General features: G+C 40.3%; 2 protein-coding genes across 5 annotated transcripts in view; one reads left to right on the forward strand and one right to left on the reverse strand.

Annotated features, from left to right (window-relative positions):
• Positions 1 to 23337, forward strand: part of LOC129756601 (tyrosine--tRNA ligase, mitochondrial) — a 74059-nt gene that overhangs the window by 45151 nt on the left and 5571 nt on the right. The window lies entirely within an intron of this gene.
• The window catches only part of LOC129756616 (ELAV-like protein 2), a 38366-nt gene continuing 15592 nt past the window's right edge, over positions 564 to 23337 (reverse strand). The window contains exons 2-4 of one of the 4 annotated variants that reach the window (XM_055753545.1): positions 20637 to 21877; positions 20052 to 20550; positions 564 to 6984 (exon numbers count right to left, since the gene is read on the reverse strand). In XM_055753545.1, the coding sequence (XP_055609520.1) occupies positions 6654 to 6984; positions 20052 to 20550; positions 20637 to 20841 (1035 nt within the window). In that variant the 5' untranslated portion in view covers positions 20842 to 21877 and the 3' untranslated portion in view covers positions 564 to 6653. Of the gene's footprint in view, positions 7003 to 20051; positions 20551 to 20636; positions 21878 to 23337 lie in introns of all 4 variants that reach the window. The other 3 variants (XM_055753531.1, XM_055753553.1, XM_055753538.1) reach the window with 3 other exon arrangements.

The following is a 23337-nucleotide window of genomic DNA, read 5'->3' on the forward strand; positions in this document are numbered from 1 at the left end:
CAGTTGTAAAAATCCAAAAGCAATATTTTCTAAAATATGTTGTAGAAAGAACGTTCCGTCATCCATCATTGAAGGTACTCTTCATGAAAAGTATATTCCTGTGTGTGTTAGTGCTCACATGAACGCGGAAAAGGGAGCGCCAAAATATTCGCCAGAAGTTTATAGCCTTGCCTTTGATGATGACGATGTTTATGCTTAATCCCACCTCCAATTTTCATAGGAATACGAAGAAAAAGCGAGAAAGACGAAAACCCTCCCCTTCCAATGTGATGAACGTGAACCTACTATTACTATCGATATGTTTGTAGGTAGGTTATTGGTACCAACCTAATCCTTCGCGGTGTAACAGCAAAGATCAAAGTAGGCACAGGAGGGACTATTTTCGGCAATTGGAATGGCTTTCCGGTTGACACGTGCTCTCGGGAGGGTGCGTTGACCTCGTTTTCCACACACGCTTGCTGTTTTTTTTTCTGGGTTACCTTTATTCTTTTCATGGGTTTTTCAAGGATGTTTTTGAAGGTGTGTTCGGATTTGTTCGAAAGAAAACACACTTTCCCAAAGAATTGTTTTTAAACTGGTTTTATTTGCTTTTATTACCGTTTTCCTCTTTTTCTAAAATGACATAAAAATCAATTAAATAGGTTTTGTAGCTTACTTTTCCATTAATTTGGGGATTTTGAATACTGATAATATTTATTTTTTTTGTTAATCTTTAATTATTACATATTTCTTTGCTGCTTCTGCTTTCTATTTCCGTTCGAACCGTTCTTCCTTCCTGTCCATTTGAATATAGAGTGTGTAGTTGGAAATCAAGAAATGTTTTTGTTTGTTTGTTTCTTCTTTTAATCTCTTCTCTTCTTCCTTCGGTTTGTTATGTTTCTGTCAAAAAATTTAAATTTCACTATAGAATTGTCGTTAATGCATATATGCTTGAATTCTGCGGGCTTGTTTCTTCTCTGCTATTTGGATGAGTGGCTACAAAAAACGACGCTAAATAGTACTGTTTGTTTTTCAGCTAGAGTTCTGTGGATTTTGGTTTTGTTTTATTCCGTTCATGATTTTTTTTTCTATGGTTGTTGTTTATTGTTTTGTTTCCGCTGTGATTGATTGACATTTTCCGAACTAATTGGCGGCTTTAGACCGATGCTTGACATTTTACACATGCTAGATGATGCGCTAGGAAAGGGAAAGTGTCATTGTGTTGTAGTGGTTCATGAATGAGTATTTTGGAGGGGGGAGTTTTCATCAATAGTACTGTTATGTTTTGTTTTCTTTTCTTTCGAGGGAAGAGTATAACTTGTTTTCGAATCTAAATAAGCGTATTTATTACGGAGCGACAAATTTTCCTACAGCGCGCAGCGCTACATTTTCTTCTGATTGATCCAACACTCTCTAAGTAAGTAGGCTTAAAGCTGTCAAACATGGTGTCGTGTGACTGGTTAGCGTTCAATCATCATGCACACCGTAAGCTGGCTGATTGATAGTTGTTGTAACTTGAATTTATCAGTTAAATGTCATCATCATCTGGCTAACTTGGATGGAGATTGAATTTGTATAGATGTTTCTATTGTTTTGTCATACGGGAGATTCGTATCATCTGGGTTTTGACGTGTTTTTAGTCTTCTCTATTGTTTCTGGTTTTGCGTTATCTATCTCGGAGAAAAAGTAAACGTGTGCGTAAAACCAAGAACTGGATAAAACTAACTCATCGTCTGGCTGGGATACTCGCTCTTGAACTGTCAAAGAGGGAAATGGTCAATTCAATGTCGTTCGGTTTTAAAAATCGTCTTATCTTCTTGGTGTTTCTCTCTTTTGCTCGTTCACAGACGCATGCATACACACAATGGACTGAAGTGTAAAATGACAGTTTATTGTGGTTTCGGTTTTTTCTCTTGTTTGCACAATGTAACAAATTTTGTTTTGTTTGTTTTTTTTCGGTTAAGTTTTTGCTTTGTTCTTTTGTTTTGCTCGTTGTATTCGTTGACGTTTCGGCTAGTTTGCTCTCTTTCAGCCGCAAAGAATATATTGTTCTTGCCTCAAACATTTGCTCTGCGCTTTTTCCTCAACACACTAGAGATTTCTCGGTGCTGTTGTTGTGCTTTCTTGTCCGGGTTTTGTTTCTATTCTTTTGTTTACCTGTGTTTTCTTTTGACAGTCCTGTTCTGCTGGAAGTGTTTCAGTTATCTTTTTGGTTGTGGTTTTGTTTTGCTTTCACTATCTTTTCCCCGTATATGCTGCTGCTGCTCTGTCATTTCGTGTACATGCTGAATACAAATTCTTTCTTCTTATCAGTGAGTTTTTTAAAAACTTTTACATCCAGTCTCATTGTTTTCCAACTTTTTAACTTTTGTTTGCTGTTCGGGATTATTTGCTTTTGTTTGTTTCATTTTTTTTTGTTTGTCGTTAGGGTTGCGTTTACTTTCTCAAGTCTAGTGTAAAAAACAACAGTTTTATTTGATGGCTAACTCGCGCGTATAGGGTTTCGTAAAAATGTTTTTTTGTTGTTGTTTGGGTTGAGTTTTAATTACTTTCCTGTAAATGGAGACAGTTACACGACTGCTTACAGCTCAGGGAAAAATGGTTATCGTTGGAAAATTAGTGTGATAAATTTGAAATAGGTTCTTCCTCTTCTTGTTCTCGCTATGGTTTTTTCTTGTTTTCTTTTCGTTATGAATGATAATAGAATAGTTTTTTTTATAATAATATGCAAATATAACATGTATTTTATAATTTTCTTTATTTTCTTTTTACCTTTGAATACATAAAATTCAATATCAATACTAATGACGAGTTTGCTCACCTTGTTTTGTTTGTTTTTTTTTTTGCTTTTGCGTGTGTTGTTTGTGTTTTTGGTTTTGTGTCACTGTGGTTCTTCTTTTTTTTTTTGTGTGCGTAAGATAAGTTAGGAAAGAAAGGTTAAATTATTGTGTGTTTCTGTATGATACCCGAACAGTAGGCTATGCTGTTTTAAATTATTACACATACACATTATTGAACTAATCGTTTTGTTTGCGCGTGTGGATACATATCATCATAGATTTGCTTTTGAATATTTTGCTTCTGCTCCTTTTGTTTTGCGACATTTTTCCCCGTTTATTTCCAATTCTTGACAAAATGCTTCATTCCTTCCTTAAATGAGTGTATGCAATCTAAGCAAATTAGAAGAGTATGTGATTCACCGTCCAGTTTCAGTGAAGCAAATCCAAATCGGTGCGATGGTAAGACCCTGACCGACATCTGCAGGCGATCCTGATTGATTGTTGGTTGCTATGCGACTCATGTCTGTTGGAGTGTTGAGCACTCCTTCACCCTGAACGGTTCTATTGTAAACAAACGCGATCTGTCAAAACAATTACAAATGCTGATCATTTCTACTACGTGTCATTTTCTCTTTTGTTTATTGGAATACATATTATTAATGATGACATAAATGCATTGATAATTTACTTTTTTTTCTTAACATATATACCGCTGACTTTCTTTGCCTTGGATTCGAATAATTATATGAATATATCTAATCAATAAAATTTTGACTAAAATGGAGGAAAATAGTTTTATTCGCGAATAAAATCATTGCTCATCCAACCATTTTCCAACTAGATTTGCTTTAGTTTGCTAATACTTGTGTGTGATTCTCAATTTTCGCTTTTTTTTTTGAGTCATGCTCAATTTTAGGTGAATTGATTTAGTTACTTCCGTTGTCAGAATTTAGAAAGGAACAGAGATAGTGTCGGAATAAGCGGCAATTACTGATTCTCCTATTCGTCCACCCTTTTTTCTTCGGAATGTTTCAAGTTTTTCCTCTTCATTTATTATTTTCTTCTTTTTCAAGCGCAATGGGGATTGATTCGATTAGTCTGTATAATTCCTTAACTTAGTTCCACTAATATAAATTTAGTTTAAGAAATTAATCACGAATATAAACATTGATATAAGAGGAGGAGAGAAAAACCCACTGAAGTAAAATTTCACTACCAACATTTTTTTAGTATTTTTTTCGAATATTTAATTGGTACACGTCAAATTTGCTTAATTCATTTTTTTACGTTAAAAACAAGTACGAACCACGGAAAATTTGTGTTTTTTTTTCTTCTTTCTTTTTTATTCTGCATGCTGCTTAAACACTATTAACATAACACTAAAAATTAGTTTTGCAGTACGGTACAATTTCATTTATCGAGATAGCTTGCGCTTCTGGCAACACGGTTTCCCGATGGGCAACCGCGCCCTTGTATTTGTGCTTTTGAATGCTTGCTTGCTGTCAAAGGTTCCACAAAACAAAACGCGTCACCTTTTGTGGTTTGCAAACCAAAACACACAGGAAGAAAAATTAACACCTAATTAAAAAAGGTTTGATAAAAAATAAACAATCGGTGACTAGAATGGGTTTCTGAAAGCGTTTGCTGAGAATTTGTGTGTATTGGTGTGTGACTCTCCGTTTTTTCTGGTGTCAATGGGCGATGGGCGCGCTCGCAGTCCCGGTATACGATTTCTCGTGTGTTAAACAGAGAGAGAAACAGCCTTCACTCCAATTTCACTCCGATTAGCTGTCATTCTTATGGAAATCTGTGTAAGAGTAAAGAGCAGGCTTTATTCTTTTTAGCAGGCCCAATCCCAATAACCACCATTGCTTAGACCCGAAATTTGGTTGTCCTGGTGACGACCCTTTCCTTTTCGTTTGCCTTCTTTTAGGAAAAAACTTTTCTCTGCGTGTTGTTGTGAACATTTTCCGGTTTTCGATTGTTCGATTACCTATTTTTTTCTTGGGTGTATTGAGAAGAAAATGTTCGAAAGTTGATTGAACTCGTTTAGGGGGTATGAAATAGCGAAACGATTTACATACAGATCGAGATCGAGGAAAAGGTGCTTGCCATTACTTATTTCGGGTGTGCCATTCGGTAGCAATAGAGAGAGATTCGATTAAAAATTACACGGCTAACGAAGTGAGATTATAAGGTTTGCACGTGTGTGAGACTGTGAATAAGTAGGTACTAATGGAATACAGAGAGAGATAGGGAGAATATACTCAAAAGTTATGTTTGCTCGTTTTTTTCTTCTTCTCCATGTTAATAAGAGGTTGTGAGTTTTAAAATTCAAAAATCCATTGATAATTAGCGTTTATTTTTACCGTATTGCATTAAGTGTGTATATATCGATTCAATAAATTAGCGTTTTTAATAAATATATATGTTTAATTATAAGGTTAATCAAATGAGAACTTATTTCACTTCCCTTCCATCACTTTCTTCCTTACAAGTTACGCGTTGTTTATGATTTTTTGTTTGTTTTCTTCTTGACATATTGAAACATTTAAGAATATAAATGAGTACATAAATAATAATATTTCATTTGTTTTTTTTTTCTTTCATCATTAGATTAGAATCAATTTTAGTTACGAGATCATTCAGCTTTTGCCCGGGGCTTCGTGGCTTCCAGTGGTAAACAAATGGCACACAAGCACCGCTCCGGGTGGACCGGTGGAAATCGCCCGGCAGTGTTCCCAGTCCAACCGAATTCGTGTATCCGCGTCGCCGTTTTTTTTTCTCTTTAGTTATTTTCAATTTCGCTAATATTTATTTAATATAGAGTACCTTTCTAATACATTATTGCACATTTATATTTGTTTTAATAGGTTTTCGTCTTCTGCGTACTTTCTTGCTACCTCACCCTTCCCTCGTTTTCGCCGCGCTTGTGTCGGTAAACATTGAGCGTTTGTTTTGTTTTTTTTTTGTTTGGTAAAATTAGCTAAATTTAAAGTGTTTTGTTTTGATCGGCTGGGAGCTGCGCGGGCATTGAACAGTCAGTCCACCGGATGGCTGCCGGCGTCAAACGAAGGATAACTTGTCAAACACGGTGGCCACGGGGAGTCCCCAAAGACAAAAGCTAATAACAATGAATTTTTTAAGAGTTTTTGTTGTTGTTGTTTCTCCGTGTAGCTGTTTGCTTAAATGATTCTGCTATGCTATGCTTCACCAGTAAGTCGACTGTGTTTGTTTGTTTTTTCTCTGTTAAATGTTTCGCTAGTTTAGGAAATATCAAATTGTTGTTTTGGTTGATTTTTTCGTCTATTTACAATATTTTTGAAATATTATTGCACCTTTCTGTTGTTTTACTTCGTCTTCGTATAGTTTTTTCTTCGCGTAAATTTATGTTATAATATCCAATCGATTCTCAAGTTGATATTTGACGTTTCGTTTCGATTCTCACTTTGTTGCAAGTTTGTTGATATTTCCTCTATGTTCTTCATCATCTTCGTAGTTCGGTTGCTGGAATGTGGATGTCGGGTACACACAACCGATGATGTTGCGTTTTGTCTCCTTTGTTCTGCGCGTGCTGTTTTTGCTGCTAACCAAGGTTAATGAAAGAGGCATCCGTTAGGACACCGCGAACATAGAACACAGACGCTACTTGTTTCGGTATTTGGCTTTTTGCTTAACTGGATTTTTACGGATCAACGGGACATTAAGGAACAAGGTGTGTGTTGTTTTAAGTCGAACTTTCAAAGAGGTTTGGTGAATCATGCGTGAATTTAATGTGTGAGTTTCTGTATGACTTTTTCACGTGGGACTGGGAGATAACCCGAGATTGTGCGGGCTACACAATGTTCACTCGAGGGATAGTTAGTGAGTGGAAACTTAAAATTTTTCCCATTTTTAGTTGTTCTTGGACTTGGTGCTGTTCGTCTTGAAGCTGACCTGCAGGACCCGGTTGCCGAGGGTGTATCCGTTGAGGGACTGCACGGCCACGACGGCCTCGTCGTAGTTGGTCATCGTGACGAAGCCGAAGCCCTTGCACTTGTTCGTCTGCAGATCCTTGATCACCTTGACGCTCTGGACCGCACCGAAGGGTCCGAACAGCTGCCACAGGACGTTCTCCTCCGTTTCCGGGGCCAGGTTGTACACGAAGATGCACCAGCCGGAACCGTTGATGGCGTTGGCGGTCAGAACCGAGGTGCCCAGGTCTCCGGTAAGCGGCGAGTAGCGACTGAAATTAGAGGGAAGGCTGAAAAGGTTACGAGAGAACACGGTGAGTGGTGAAGTTTTGCAAGCGAGAGCGTTCTTGGGGAGATGCCGTGCGCTGGCATCACTGGCAGGAAGCACAGCAAAATGCGAATACATCTCAAGAAAGTTTGAAAAATTTCGCTCATAGCATCTTAAGCGGTTAGAGACTGTTTATCGCCACAGGACGCAAAGTATAAAGTAGCTGTTGAGCTGTCTGATACATAAAAGCCAAGCAGTGCTGAGAGTGTGTAAGCATTATGAATAATATATGGCGATGGTCGATTCCTGCTAACAGCTCTAATTTATGTTTGTTGAGCTTACTTGGTTGAATAATTCTACTGAATCAAATCAATCAAAAGATTCCCTTTAATGCAACCACGGTAAAAGAATCAAGGACATGAAATCCAACAAAGCGCCTGGAATCGATTGCATTCCTGCTGAAATGCTCAAAGCCGACCCTGCCTTGTCAGCACAAATGTTGCACCGTCTTTTCGCTGACATTTGGGATACTGCAACATTCCCGGCCGACTGGATGCAGGGTATCCTCGTAAAGGTCCCAAAGAAAGGAGACCTAACAGAGTGCGGTAACTGGCGTGGCATAACTTTGATCTGTACAACCCTTAAAGTACTCTGCAAAGTGATCCTGAACAGGATCCAGGAGAAAATCGACGCTACACTCCGACGGCAACAAGCTGGATTCCGATCCGGACAATCATGTGTGGACCACATCACAACGCTACGAATAATACTGGAACAAATCAACGAATTCCAAGACTCTCTTCTGCTGGTGTTCGTTGATTTCGAAAAAGCATTTGACCGACTGAACCACGAAAACATCTGGGCTGCTCTTAGACGACGAGGGGTCCCAGAGAAACTAGTCCATCTCATCGAAGCACAGTACGAGGCATTTTCGTGCAAGGTCTTGCACGACGGTGTCTTGTCCGAACCAATCCCGGTAACTGCTGGAGTGAGACAAGGATGTATTTTGTCACCGCTGCTTTTTCTCATCGTAATGGATGAGATTTTGACTGGATCGATTGACTGTAGACCAAACCGAGGATTGCCGTGGAATCCTTCAACCATGGAGCAACTGAACGACCTTGACCTGGCAGACGATATTGTTTTGCTCGTCCAAACACAACAAGACATGCAGAGCAAACTCGACGACCTCACCGAAAGCTTCAAGGCAGCAGGTCTTAAAATCAATGTCGGAAAGACCAAGTCGATGGAAATCAATACAGAAAATCGTTCCAATTTCGTGGTAGCTGGACAACAGGTTGAGACAGTGGAGTGCTTCCAGTTTCTTGGTAGCCAGATTACGCCTGATGGTGGTACCAAGAAGGACATCGAAACCCGGATCGGAAAGGCCCGATTTGCGTTTGCGAGTCTCCGAAACATCTGGCGGTCACGCCAGATCTCTCTACGAACTAAGATCCGAATCTTCAAATCAAACGTCAAATCCGTATTGCTGTACGGGTGTGAAACTTGGTGCACATATGCGGTGACGACGCGAAAACTGCAAGTTTTTGTGAATCGCTGCCTGCGGAACATCATCCGCGCTTGGTGGCCTGGCAACTGGATCTCAAACGTTGAGCTTCATCGTCGGTGTCATCAAAAGGCGCTAGAAATCGAGATTCGGGGACGTAAGTGGAGATGGATTGGGCACACGCTGCGAAGAGATGTAAACGAGATTTGCAGAGAGGCGCTTGACTGGAATCCAGATGGGCATCGAAGAAGAGGCAGGCCCAATAGCTCGTGGCGGCGAAGTCTAGCCGCCGAAATCCGCACAGTTGACGAGAACCTTAGCTGGCAGCAAGTGAAGACGCTGGCTCCGGATCGCCAGCAGTGGAGATCTTTTATCTCAGCCCTATGCGCTGGTCAATCGGCGCTGGACCCTTAGGTAGGTTAGGTAGGTAAAAGAAAAGTTCAGATACCAGTTATACGATAGCAACTTACTATCTTCTTCAACCAACTTCAAGCGTCGGGTGTTATCGAAGAGGACGAGATCATGGTTTCTTTTGAATCACATTTTTTGTGTGGTAAACAAAGATTTTCTCGAAGAACTTCTAAGGATATCAAATTCACTTGCGAAATAGAAGAATACAGAAAATTATCTTTCCTGGATGTTCTGGTAAGAAGAGATGAAGGCCTATTACAATTCAAAACCTATAGAAAGCCGACGAATACCATGGAGTTAATACCAAGCACCTCCAACCAATCGTTCCAGCATAAGAAGCGTTCCACTACATGATCCTTCGGATGAACTCCATTCCTCTCTCAACTGAAGGAAGAGAAAAAGAGCTTCAATATACTTTCCAAACGGCTAATAAAAATGGATACCAAAGTAGATCCATCCAAGTCATCATAAGGAAAAAAGAAAGATTGCTTCAACGGAAATCTTTCACTACTTTAACCCTCATTTAGATGGAATTTCAACGAAGATCCATGGAGTTCAACAGTGTCAACGCAGTTGAATTGCGACAAAAGTTGACAAAGTTTGATATTGAGCTAGTGTTCACTGATACCGATTAGCAGCTTAGCTAACTCGGATAATATATCTAAGGGAAGGAAACGATACACATTCATCAATCGAAAACGCTCAATGAGGAAGATAGTAAGTTGCTATCGAAATACCGGTATCCGAACTTTTCCTTTACCGTGGTTGTATTATTTAGTATCTTTCGGTTGCTTTTATTCAGTAGCTACAACACACTATCTCTACCGGTGCTTCTTTTCGTGCTGAAAAAGGTTTCGGATTTATAGAGTACCAACTTCAAGAGTCTAGTTAAAAGCACCTCTGGCGAGAAAGTTTGCCCTATCCTAGGTCTCAGTAAAAGTGTGCAAGGACCTGGAAGAGTTTACCACTGCGGAGTAGCACTGAGTCGCGGCATTTCTTCCGAGAATGCATAAAGCAACCATAAATGTGCGCAATATAAGTGGATGACAATGCTCACACACAAAACTTTCGAGGCTCCACTTAGCAAAAATGAGCTGTTACTTTCCGTTAGCAAAAAAATTTTTTTACTGTTCAGTTAGCACTTTTCCAAATTGTCATGACTTTTGCTCAATTTGAGTAAAAAACACCCATTTGCTACTAACTTTAGCATTTACAGTAGCATGGACTCGAACTATTATTCTGGGTACAAACCGCGGTCGTTTGTTGTTTTGTTTTTCTTTCTTCATTTCTATCGGTCGCGAATAGACGAAAAAGTTTTGTTTTCAATTCAGATTCCTTCGAATCTGCGCAGTCGTAAGTGATTTCGGTTCCGGTGCGTTCCGTTTACCGATAGTGACGGTAAAACTGACCCGGTCTGTTCGCTACCGGAAGGACAACATTTACTGTTCGTGTGGGGCACCTTTTTGCCTTTTTCTACCGGAACTGCATTTTCAAGTTGTCCGATTCCCCGGCCAGAACCGACAAATCTGAAGATGAACGGCAAGGAGGAGATATGTATGGCAAAAGGCGGATGGGTACGTTTTCTGATGATTTTTTCCGGTAAGTGCAGTTTGAACAAAAGTGAAATTTGGTCATGTGATAACAACATAAAATATTGTTTTCTAGATATGGAAAGCTACCGTCAAGGCATTAAAAGTTCGATTTCCCGAGATGCTAAGCACATTACACTGGTTATTATCAATCAAAATAACCACGGCACGGTAAACAGAACAGCCTGGTATTGAAAAATGGTTCATCTCCCAGCCCATCAAAAAGATGTGGAGGCGGGGAAGTAATAATTATTATTCTGCTTCCCTTCAAAACTTTGGTGACGGTAAGGGTGTTCGGATTGTTCCTGGGAGAAAACTGATCGTTTGGAGCGAATAATTGCACTAATTCCTGCATCTTCAAGTTGTTAAACTCTCAGGCCAACCAGCAGTGCTGAGCCAACAGAAACGACACGGAGGAATCATGACCAATGTAGAGCGAAAAATATTCTATTGATTTTTCCTGGTAAGTGAATTACAAAAAAAAAATGATTTTGACTTGTGAACATAACAATATAAATATTTTTTTAGAAAGCAGCAGATTGCGATGGTTACACCAATCGGAAAAAAGTACGGTTTCCAGTGCGGTGATGAAAAAAATGAAGGAAATCTGCACCTTCATTCCAATTTTTCAATCAAACCTCCAACGTCATAACGGGGAGCACAGGATTGCTACTATGAGAGGGATTACCATAATCTCTTCCAGGTGATTTAATGGGGTAAGTGAAGTCGTGAAACGATTTTGGTATTCCTCAATTTTAACATCCCTTTTTATTGAATTTTTTCGTATTTTCATGATTGAAAAATAAAATAATGTCTTAATCTAAATTAACTTTTAAATATTAAAAAATGGTGCTTAAACTTCTTCTCGAACTTCAGGAGAAAAATTTAAAACTTTCAAACGTTTCGTAGTGATTTGAATTATTATTTTTTTTCTAATAGTTTAAATATAATTCAATCAAAGGAGCGCCAATAGAGTTCAATGCAGTGATAAATCCACAACAAGGAAAAATTGTATTGAATTAATTTATTGTCCATTATACTGTAATATCATTTTTATCTTTTGGTGGTTGATTGGTGTTGTCAGTCAATTATAGATATTCAATCGATTTTTTTTTGTAATTCTTTATTTGATACCTTAAGGTTATAAAGAGCCAAACTCGTTCTTTATTTCCAAAACTGTTTGCTAAGCTTAACATTTTTAGTATAAAGAAAAAAAAGGGGGACGGTAATATGAAAATAAATTAAACTATAGACCAAGAGCTTTTAACAAAAGGTAGATTTCAAACATGTAGTCGAAATCTAGCACAACTAGTCAATTAATATCTTGTAGATGAGTTAAATTTTGTTTAAGCATCAAATCAAATTCTTCCACTTTTTTATGATAATTTTCAACTTCAATCTCAAATTAAATTTGAATAAGGAATGTAAAATAATATTTCGAAGTGGCTGCATTATTTTATTTCAAATATTATTTTCGATATAAAAAACCTAAATAAGGAAAATTGTTGCTATCAGCTAACAAAAAAAAAGACTGTCTAAAAAATCATTTGAAATAAGAATTTTTCACCTTAAAGCAATATATAACTTGATTTTTCAGTTAATCTACAATGAAACATTAATATCTTTTAGATAAATTGAATTTAGTTTAAGCATCATATCAATTTGAATAAGAAATGCAAACAATATTGTGGTATCCAACGATCGAAGGAGTCGAGTGCTTATGTAGATGAAGAATGTCAATTGAATTGTGTACGTACAATCTAAAGCATTGCATATAGATTGGTCAACTTCTCGGAGATACTTTTGGGTCCAGTATCCAGTTATTCAAGATACAATATTGGCGACGAGGAGTAAAACAACGATGTAAATAGGAAGAAAAAGCATCCTTCAAAAATTGTATGGTGTTTTTGTTTACAATTCAATTGGAAAAGAAAATTTGCTGCGACGACTGGTCAGGTGAGCTCAACAATCATAAGGTAGTGGTAGGTGCATGAAATATTCACTAAACTGTATTTCGATGGTTCTGGCAAGAACCGGGTTTGAATCACCACCAGTTACCGAAACTCAATGCCGGATTCACAGGAAAAATAAATAACCTGGAAATCCATGAGAGTTTTAAAAGACAATTCCACACAGGTTTGCCATCGGATGGAAATTTTCCGGTGTGTTCGCTGTTTGTAGATGATCAGGAGGGTTCGCCAACTGGTAAGAAAAGTTGACGGGTGCGCCATATAAAAAAATATGATAAGGCGGGTTCGCCATGTGAAAAAAAGATGAGGCGGGTTCGCCAACTGTTAAAATTGATGAGGCGGGTTCGCCATGTTTAAAAAAGAAGGCGGGTTCGCCAACTGTGAAAAAGGATGAGGCGGGTTCGCCAACTGTGAAAAAGGATGAGGCGGGTTCGTCATTTGAAAAAAAAAGATGAGGCGGGCTCGCCAACTGTCAAAAATGATGAGGCGGGTTCGCCATGTGAAAAAAAAGTTACAGTGGTTGTATATATGAAACGACCGAGAAGTTCACGTAGAATTACTACAGCCTATCCCGAGTCGATGTGTTTTTCGTTTCAAATAAGCATTCAAGAATAAAGTATGTCGAATTTTTTAAAGGAACTTAACTTCGAAAAAAATCATTCTTCCATAAATTGTCGTTTTAATAACTATTAATGGTCTGAATCGACCCATAAAGATAGTATGCAGCTTTTTCAACTGCATAACAAAAGGCGAATTAAATATAAGTATAAGCAGAAACAAGGCCGATGTCGTCGAAATTATGCGCCCGGCAGTTATGCAAATAATGTGATAAACACATGAGCTTTGTATCAAACGCTTGCGAGAAAAGCCTACAATGACTGCTTTGATCTAAACGCTTGACTCAGGGCAAAAGCTCTCAAACTGTTTTTAGTCTCATGCGTCTCGTTGGATTGGAATCAGTAGGGGAGAGGAAGGCTATATGCGCATATTAAGGAAAGCACTCATTTTCTCCTATACTCCAAAAGATACGAGTCTGAAAACTATATGCACATGAGCGGACATCTGTTTTATATACGTTAGTGAAATTTTTTTGTTAAAATCTCTTACAGTTTTCGTGAAAATAATTATATAATAAAAGAAGTCAAAATAGCCGATTTCCGAAACTGGCGGGCTAAATGCGCATATTTATGTTTTTAGCTATATTTCATTACCACTTGCAATATTTTGATATTATTTAATTGAAAATGGCAGAAACAGATGTTAAGCATACGTCAAGGCCGAAATTTTGGTGAAATTTTTTACATCACTAGTTCTTTTGCATAAAACATAGTTAAGTATGCCATATGGCCATATTTCAGGGTTATATTTTGTTCATATTGTATTTTTATCGGATTAGTAGGAAGTTCTTCTTTTTTCGCTGTAAGATCGTGATTTGAGCGTAGATTTCATTTTTAAATGATAGAAAGTAAAAAATTTATAAGACTAATCTATTTTTCTTGATATAGGCATTTAACCTGCCTTGATATGGGCATTCAGAACCTGTCTCTTATTCCAATATCTTATCATTTACAACTTTGCCAAAAGCTTCGATTTGTTGAATTTCCGATTTCCAGATGAATAAGAAAGAAAAACCACTAAAATTTTTGTTCACAGAATCAGTATGCACAATAATTAAAGTTCAATATATTATAACAAAACTGACAAAAATCTTGTATGAATTTTTAAATTTTTTCGACTTTATATAATAATTTAATTTTTTTATGCCATATGTTAAAAGCGTATTACCCTCAAACTGCACTAATTAGATATGATGAATCTCCAGCCATATCGTCAATCGGCTGTATGCGCATATTACCCAATATGCGCATATAGGAACACTTTCCCCTATCATGTTTTTATTTCCCTTAAGATCACATAGCAATCACTAGCTCAAACTGTTGCTTAAACACGAGATTCCCGAGGAAGCGTTAGATTGACCATGTTTTCATATCTACAAATAACAAAAAAAGGCCCTTTTCAGGGCCAAAATCTTAAAGAGAGTTGCGCTTGACTTTTCTTTTTTTGGATGACGAGTGCGTTGTGTTGGTGGTGCGTGATGGGTGGGTGGTGTGTGATGGGTGGGTGGTGTGTGATGGGTGGGTGGTGTGTGATGGGTGGGTGGTGTGTGATGGGTGGGTGGTGTGTGATGGGTGGGTGGTGTGTGATGGGTGGGTGGTGTGTGATGGGTGGGTGGTGTGTGATGGGTGGGTGGTGTGTGATGGGTGGGTGGTGTGTGATGGGTTGGTGGGTGGTGTGTGCAGGGTGGGTGGTGTGTGCAGGGTGGGTGGTGTTTGATGGGTGGGTGGTGGTGGTTTTGATGGGCGGGTGGTGTGTTACGTGCAGGTGGTGTGCGATGGTGGGTGGTGGTGGTTTTGATGGGCGGGTGGTGTGTTACGTGCAGGTGGTGTGCGATGGTGGGTGTTAAGCGAAGGGTGGGGATGGGGAGTGTGTGTGTGTGTGTGTGTGTGTGTGTGTGTGTGTGTGTGTGTGTGTGTGTGTGTGTGTGTGTGTGTGATGGGTTAGTGAGGTGGGTTAGTGAGGTTCTGAGCTGTCACAACACAACTTGCTTCCGCCGCTGTTGGTCAGCTCTGCTACTGCCCGTGTCACTAGTTTCAATTTCTCTGATACAATGAACCAAACCGTCAGTTGACCCCTTGTTTTATACCTTTCGTAGGCTGGAAATAACAAAACTCATGAAGGGGCGGGGCGTCTAATTTTTTTTCCATTTTCGAATAGCCAATCAACGTTGAGCAGGCTTGGTATGTCTTTTAAGAGAGATGTCTTTGAAAGAGGCGTTTTTCGTGACGCGAGATCGGTTCGCGAATTTCAATTTGCCCCCCTATAGTGTTGCCGTAAGACGTAATTCTACGTCAAAAAGATGAGGCGGGTTCGCCAACTGTGAAAAAGGATGAGGCGGGTTCGCCATTTGAAAAGAAAGATGAGGCGGGTTCGCTATTTGAAAAGAAAGATGAGGCGGGTTCGCCAACTGTTAAAAATGATAAGGCGGGTTCGCCATGTAAAAAATATGATTAGGCGGGTTCGCCATGTGAAAAAATGATGAGGCTGGTAAATGGATGAAGCGAGTTCGCCATTTGTAAAATAAGGATTCGGCGGGTTCGCCATTTTATGGAAAGGCGAGTACGCCATTGTAAAAAAGCAAACGGCATGTGATAGAAAAATCTGCATTGAAGTGAAGGGAGAATGTGGTATCCAACGATCGAAGGAGTCGAGTGCTTATGTAGATGAAGAATGTCAATTGAATTGTGTACGTACAATCTAAAGCATTGCATATAGATTGGTCAACTTCTCGGAGATACTTTTGGGTCCAGTATCCAGTTATTCAAGATACAATAAATATGGCTGTGTAGCTGCATATTTTATAACAACCTTATTTTCTATTAGAAAACCAAAATAAGGAAAATAGTTGCTATCGATAAGCAAAACAAAATCTGTCTACCTATTATAATTTTATTTCTATTATTCGAAAATAAAACAAAATGCACTTAACTTAATTATTTCTGTTTTTCAGATTTCAGTGGTGACAATATTTCGAACATCGTGGGATAAAAACCTCTTTAACGCGATGATGGAAGGCACTTTTTGAAACCCGCAGAGAAATGCAAATAAAAAATAGAAGATAAAAATCAAGTCTCATTTTTTATATCTAAAAATGAAAACCCTCCCATGAAAAATAAATATTTTTTTTTATTTTACTCATATTTTAGCAAACATTAGGAAAAAATAAATTTTGCTAAATTTTAGCAAACAATGATTTTTTGCTAAGAAATTAGTAAAAAATTTAGTCCGGACACTTTCTACAATTTTGCTAAAATTTTAGTAAAAAAATATTGCTAAATTGATTGCTAAGTTTTTAGCTGGTCAAATTTGAGCAAAATTTTGCTAAATTCCGGCCTCAGAAATTTTGTGTGCACAAAACGGCAGTTTTGAACTGACGGACATACCGTATGCAAAAAAAGTTTATCCACCCACCTCACAAATGGTGAAAATCAAGTTGATTTCATGAATGTTCCTCCACAATTTATCATTTTATGTTTATTTATTATATTGCCATTGAAAATACGTCGTTTATATCTTTTCTCGGGGTTTTATGTGATAAATTTTATGAAAAAGGGTAAAAATACGCAAAAAAGTTTATCCACCCTCAAATGGGTACTACGATTTAGGTGTGTCGTACAAAGTTTTAGTGTGTAGCCTGCAGCTTTCTTGAATGTAAACATTGTGTCTAGCTGTCATTTAGCGCTCTTGAAGTTTTCGTTTCGAGTTTCGTGTTCAAAAATGGAAGTAATTTATTGCAAAATGCCCAAAAAAGCACAAATTCCGATCAGCATCCGAAATTTGATTGTTGAACATCACAAAACCGGCAAAAGCTACCGTAATATTGTTGATTTTGTCCAGCTTAATAAAGACACGGTTGCTAGGATTGTTCAGGTGTACAAACAGCGTGGTTCAATCTCACCAGCTAAGCGATCGGGGCGTCCTTCAGAGACTACAGGCCGAATTGACAGAGCTATCGTGCAGAAGGCAGAGCTGGACCGGGGACTATCAGCTCCGAAAATTACGAAACATAAGCGAATTTTCCATTCAACTGACATCACAATCCGTGCGAAATCGTCTTCATAAGAAAGGTCTAAAGGGCAGAGCAGCGCTTAAGAAGCCATGGTTGTCCGCAAAAAATATCAAAAAAAAAAATTGAAGTGGACCCTGGACCACATTTCATGGACCAGTGATGACTGAAATATGGTGATTTGGTCAGATGAGTCGAAAGTAATGTTATTTGGGTCTGATGGGTTACTTAACTTACGTTGATTTTTCAGGCAACTGAGCATAACTTTTATTTTCATTTGCAGGTAGAGTAATTGTGTGGGGATCTATGGCTACATCCGGCGTTGGAGAACTTGAATTCATCGATGGAATCATGACCAAGGAGGTTTATTTGAATATTTTGAAGCGGAAACTAGCAGCGTCTGCACAAAAGCTAAAAAAGATATACGTTCCAACAAGACGGAGATCCGAAACACACCTCAAAGCTGGTTTCGCAATAATTCAAAGAAAAGCGTATCAAGGTTATGGAGTGACCAGCACAGTTTCCCGACCTTAATCAGATCGAGCATCAATTTTGAAAATTAAGGTTCAGGAGCAAAAACCAACAAGCATCCAGCAATTGTGGCAGGTAATCTCAACTGAATGGGACAAAATCATCCCGGAAACAACTGCTAAGCTTGTTGAATCGATGCCACGACGTTGTCAAGCAGTTATTGAAGCCAAAGGACTTCACACGAAGTACTAAAGCTATGTGAGCCAGAGGGGTCGCGACGATGATTGAAGTTAAGAAAGCCATTCGCCAGCTGAATAGAAACAAGTCGGCTGGGAAAGATGGTATCGCAGCTGAACTCATCAAAATGGGCCCGGACAAGTTGGCCGATTGCCTACACCGGTTGATAGTCCGGATCTGGGACATAGAACAGCTACCGGAGGAGTGGAAGGAGGGGGTAATATGACCCATCTACAAGAAGGGCGACAAATTGGACTGTGAGAACTACCGAGCGATCACTGTCCTCAATGCCGCCTACAAAGTGCTGTCCCGAATCCTACTCTGCCGCCTAACGCCACAAGCAAACAGATTCGTGGGAAGTCATTAGGCCGGCTTCATGGAGGGACGGTCAACGACGGACCAGATATTCACATTACGGCAAATCCTCCAAAAATGCCGGGAACACCAAGTCCTTACGCACCATCTATTCATCGATTTCAAAGCCGCATACGACACGATCGACCATAACGAGCAATGGAAAATCATGGACGAGAACGGCTTTTCCGGGAAGCTGATCAGACTGATCAAGGCGACGATGGATGGAACGCAGTGCTGTGTGCGGATCTCGGGTGAATTGTCGAGTTCATTCGAATCGCGCAGGGGGCTTCGACAAGGTGATGGTCTATCCTGCATGATGTTCAACGTGGCGCTAGAAGGTGTTATTGGACGAGCGGTGGGCGAAATGCCGGGCACGATTTTCAACAGATCCAGTCAACTTATCTGCTTTGCCGATGACATTGATATAGTCGGCAGATCATCTGCGGCGGTGGAAGACATCTACCGCAAACTGAAACGCGAAGCAGGAAGGATTGGGTTGATGATTAATACGTCCAAGACGAAGTACATGCTGGCCTGCGGATCTGAGACAGACCGAACTCGCTTGTCCAGAAATAACAAGGTCACGATCGACGGCGACGAGCTGGAGTTAGTCGAAGACTTTTTCTATCTCGGCTAACTGGTGACCGCAGACAATGACACCAGCCGTGAGATCCGGAGGCGAATTATCAGCGGAAGTCGTGCCTACTATGGACTCCACAAGCAACTGCGGTCGAGAAGACTTAGCCCTCGCACGAAGTGCAACCTGTATATGACGCTCGTTAGACCGGATGTTCTCTACGGGCACGAGACATGGATATTGCTTGAGGAGGACCTATGACACTCGGAGTATTCGAGCGATGAGTGTTAAGAACCATTTTTGGCGGCGTACAGGAGAACGGAGTGTGGAGGCGAAGGATGAACTACGAGCTCGCGCGACTCTACGGCGAACCCAGTATCCAGAAGGTGGTGAAAGCTGGCCGGATACGCTGGCGGGACATGTTGCGAGAATGCCGGACGACTGTCCTGCAAAACAGGTGCTCGCTACGAATCCGGTAGGAACAAGACGAGCGGGGGCGCAACGAGCGAGGTGGTTAGACCAAGTGGAGCGTGATCTGGCGAACGTGGGGTGCCCGAGAAATTGGAGAACGGTTGCCATGGACCGAGTGAATTTTAGGAATTATGTTCGTCAAGTTATGTCGTGAGACGGAATACTATGTAAATAAAATAAAAAATAAAATGAGCCAGAGGGGTGGATAAACTTTTTTTTTGCGTTATTTTTTATCTTTTTTTTTAACATCATATCTCTAATGCAACAGAATATGTTTTTTATTTGGAACTTGAATGAATTGACTTTGTTTTAACATAAACAATAATAAACTGAACTACAATTAACTGTGTTCGAATTTTCCGTAGGGTTTTTTTTGAATAAATCTAGTTTTCCGCTGGGGGTGGATAAACTTTTTTTGCATACTTTACAAAAAGGCAAAGGTAAGCCATTATGATTGGAATACAGCCAAACTTCATACTCCATTGTTTTATGCTAGTGAAATAAGAACATGTTTCTTGTGCAGTTTTATTGTGAAATAACACCAAGCAACTTCAAGTAAGTGAAATATCGTGTGGACCTTTTTGGAAGAGAGGTGTTAAGGGAAAATTATTGAGACTGGGACGGTCTTCCTTCTTCGATGGCGATCGGTAAAATCCAAGTTGAGGATAAAACTGATCCATGAACTTATTCAGTTCTGCTGGTCATATTCAAAGGGCATTACGGCGTAAACATTCAAGTTAAGAGGAATACTTCTCAAGTTTGGGTGATGGGCTTCTAGTATGTGTTATAGAACATCAACATGAAGCAGCGAATTGTGCTTAAGAACAACGCACTGCTGCCGTGGTGCAGCAACTCACCTGAATCGTCCGCCCAGTGGATGGATCGGACCCGGTGGGAAACGTCGCAGATTTGGCGTCGGAGTCAGGTAGGCAGCGAGTGGCGGGATCGCCTTGTTGATATTATTGCTCGGATTGTTGGCGAACTTGACCGTGATCGGTTCGGAGGCGCCCTTCGGAGTCGTCCCGTTCAGCTGCTGGATCGCCCGTTCGGCCTCGGTGCGCTGATCGAACCGGATGAAGCCGACGCCCTTCGATAGGCCGGTGATGTTGTCGCACAGGATGCGCGACGTGATGATCTGTCCGTACGGCTGGAACAGCGCCTCCAGATCCTGCTGGGTCATGCTCTTTGACAGGCCCGATACGTACAGGTTGGCGCCCTTGATGGCGTCCGAGCTCGGTCGCGCAAACGACACCTTGATCGTCTTGTTCTGTAGTCTTAACCCGTTAAAAGTGTTTATTGCTTTTTCTGCGTCCTCCGGACGGTGATAGTTGACGAAGCCGTAACCGAGACTTTGTCCTGCGAAAGAAGAAGTTCGAAAAAGAGAAGAAACGATAGTATGCTGTACGCCTTCGAGAGTAGAAGATCCATTGGTTGAGGCTCACTTTCAAACTTACCGGTTACCTTATCCCTAATGAGCTTGCAGCTCTCGACGTCGCCGATGCTGGAGAAGAGCGACTTGACCTCCTCCTGGGTCATCGTCTGTGGCAGGTAGTTCACGATCAGGTTCGTCTTGCTGTCCTCCTGTCCACTGCCGATCGAGCCGGAGCGGCCGTTCTGTTGCGATGTCTCCAGTCCGTTCGCCATCATATTATCTTTTGCTTACTCTCGTTCTCTACTTTAGTTTCTGCTGCTTTCGCTACTACTTTGGATGGATTAGCTGTTGCTTGGATTGTTTCCTTTTTGTCTAACAACGACGATAAATCACTATCAACTTCTTTTTTTTGTGGTTGTGCTATGCACTCGCTGTATTCTAGCTAGGATTTTTTTTGGTTTTTTTGTTTAAAGATAATTTCTGCAAATTCTTAATAGGTTAATTTTCTCTTTCAATATAAAGAAGATTGGTAATTTTTGCTTTGCTCTTTGCTTGAATAACGCGAACTCTGGTAGCTTCTGGTTAGTGGTACCGGATCTCGAGGAAAAGCTAGCTTCCCTTTGGTTTTTGCTCTTTGATTTTTGGAATTCGGGGGGATCGTCTAGTTGTAGTAGTTGCTGTTTAGTAGTACCTCTAGAGGTATTGGGTAAATTTCACTCCTGGTTTGCTTCTGGTTTTGTTTGCTGCTGGTTGATGCTGCTTCAGCGCTTTGAATGCTAAGTGTTGTTGATTGTCGTTAATCTAACTCTTGATTTTCGTTTTGTTGCTGCTGCTGTTGGATCTGTGGATAGTAGTAGGTAATAGGTACGTACGTTGCTACACACAGATTTTTGCTCACGAACTCGGGAATCTCCTTCGCGGAATGTGGATGCTCTATGAAAAGTTAGGTGGATTTGTGGTAACGAAGTGCTGCTGCGGCTTCTTCTCCTTTGCTGCTTCTTTGTCTGTCTGTTCGTTTTAGCTAGATTCGGGTATTTTCTGGAGACCCTCGCTTTCGGGGATGTCGCTCTTTAGTCCTCTGCCGTTTAGAGTAGGTCTGTCGGTCGGTCGTTTTCTTTGCTAATTATTTGCTAGGTTTGGTTTTTCTTTTACTCTTTATATTGTAAATAGGAAGCAATTGATCCTTTTCTTATCTCGGTTGTTTCTTTTCGCTATAAATATTGTATATTGTTTTATTTTCCTTGAATTTCTTATTTCCTCTTGTATATAACTCGCGTTGTTTGCCAAGGAAAGAGATCCAAATCCGAATATCTGCAAATAGAGAAGAAATGAAACGATAAACTAAATCGGTCACTGGATGTGCTACGTTGCTGCTGTTTGTATAGTTGTTTGGAGACAAAAGTATCGATTTTTAAGAAGAGATGAAACTGCCCCATTCGAGAGCCCGTTTGAGCAATTTGTCGTCTGGTGCGGTAAAATAGCGCTGCAAGGGAAAGAAAAAAGTGGACTGGGTTAGCCACCCCAAAACGACACGATATCTAGCCAGTAATTCATCTGGCATTGTGCTGCGCTAACAAGGTTAGTATTGGCGGAATGTCCGTTTGTTGGCACAGACGCGGCTTTTCGGTTCAATTGCACAGACTCCAACCTACGATAGATGGTGGGCTTTTGCCATTATTGTAGGGACTTATCAGATTAACTGTGTGGGGGTTGATGCGACATCTAGCTTCCAAGCCCCGAGAATGGACAGCTATTTCGGTCCGTTGCATATTGCTAGGAGTTTTTTTTACGTTCAACAGTTTTCATAAAGGTTCCATCGAAAAATAGAATGGTGGTTTCGGGGAAAATCCCAGTCTCAGCCAGTCCATGGAAGTTCACAATCCTTGAGCTTGGCTCTGGTTTGCGGTCTGTGACCACAAACACCGAAATAATGCCGAAAATATCGATCTGGGCGGGTACAGGTGGTTTCGTTTCCATTACCGTCCATTAACCTTCCTGGTTTCCATTAATGTCGCACGCGCCGGGAGAGAATATCGAATTTTGACAGAAGTGGAATGCGATCACATGAATAAATCATACACGAGGCGAGGGCTTGTTACTATTCACGGATTCAAGGCTCGTACATATTTTTATTAACCTTTGATAGCTAACGTTTTCTTCTAAGGAAAACAAGTTTCTAAAATGTCGAAAGTTTCCAAGAGCACACTATCTAAATGAAACAATAACATTTTTTCAGTTTTCTTACATTGAAAACGGGTTTCCTTCCCCCTTTCCAAAAAAGTAACTTTTGTTTGGTTCTTTCAGACGGCTCACGCAAAAGTAGTGGCTTCGAGCCATTGAACCAGACCAGACCACCTCGCCCGACGCATCCGTGTGCCCCACGTTTTCCTCCTAAAGGTAGACAAAACCCGACAATCATCTGAGCCATCAGATGGCGGCTACGATATGTTATTGTGAAACAAGGAATGCACTGGGATCTGCAAGAACGCTCAGATGCTTCACTTTCACTTGCAAAGTGCTACCCTCGGTTTCATCATCGTCAACATTCACACACCCCGTCCCGATTTTTTGAGGGGGAACTTGAGACGCTGGCAGACACGTAAATCTTGTTCTGTCGAGAGCATCAATTTCCAACCAGCCCAAGTTATGCGCTGCTGTTATTGTCATCTTTAACGTTGTGCCTTCCCTATTACAGTTCAGGAGACGTTTCGCTCGTCGTCGAGCCACGTACTCCCCCTTTATCTCTACGTCGTCGTCATCGGACGACGGAC

The sequence above is a fragment of the Uranotaenia lowii genome, chromosome 1 (assembly GCF_029784155.1).
Source record: "Uranotaenia lowii strain MFRU-FL chromosome 1, ASM2978415v1, whole genome shotgun sequence".
In the NCBI taxonomy this organism is placed as follows: Eukaryota; Metazoa; Arthropoda; class Insecta; order Diptera; family Culicidae; genus Uranotaenia; species Uranotaenia lowii.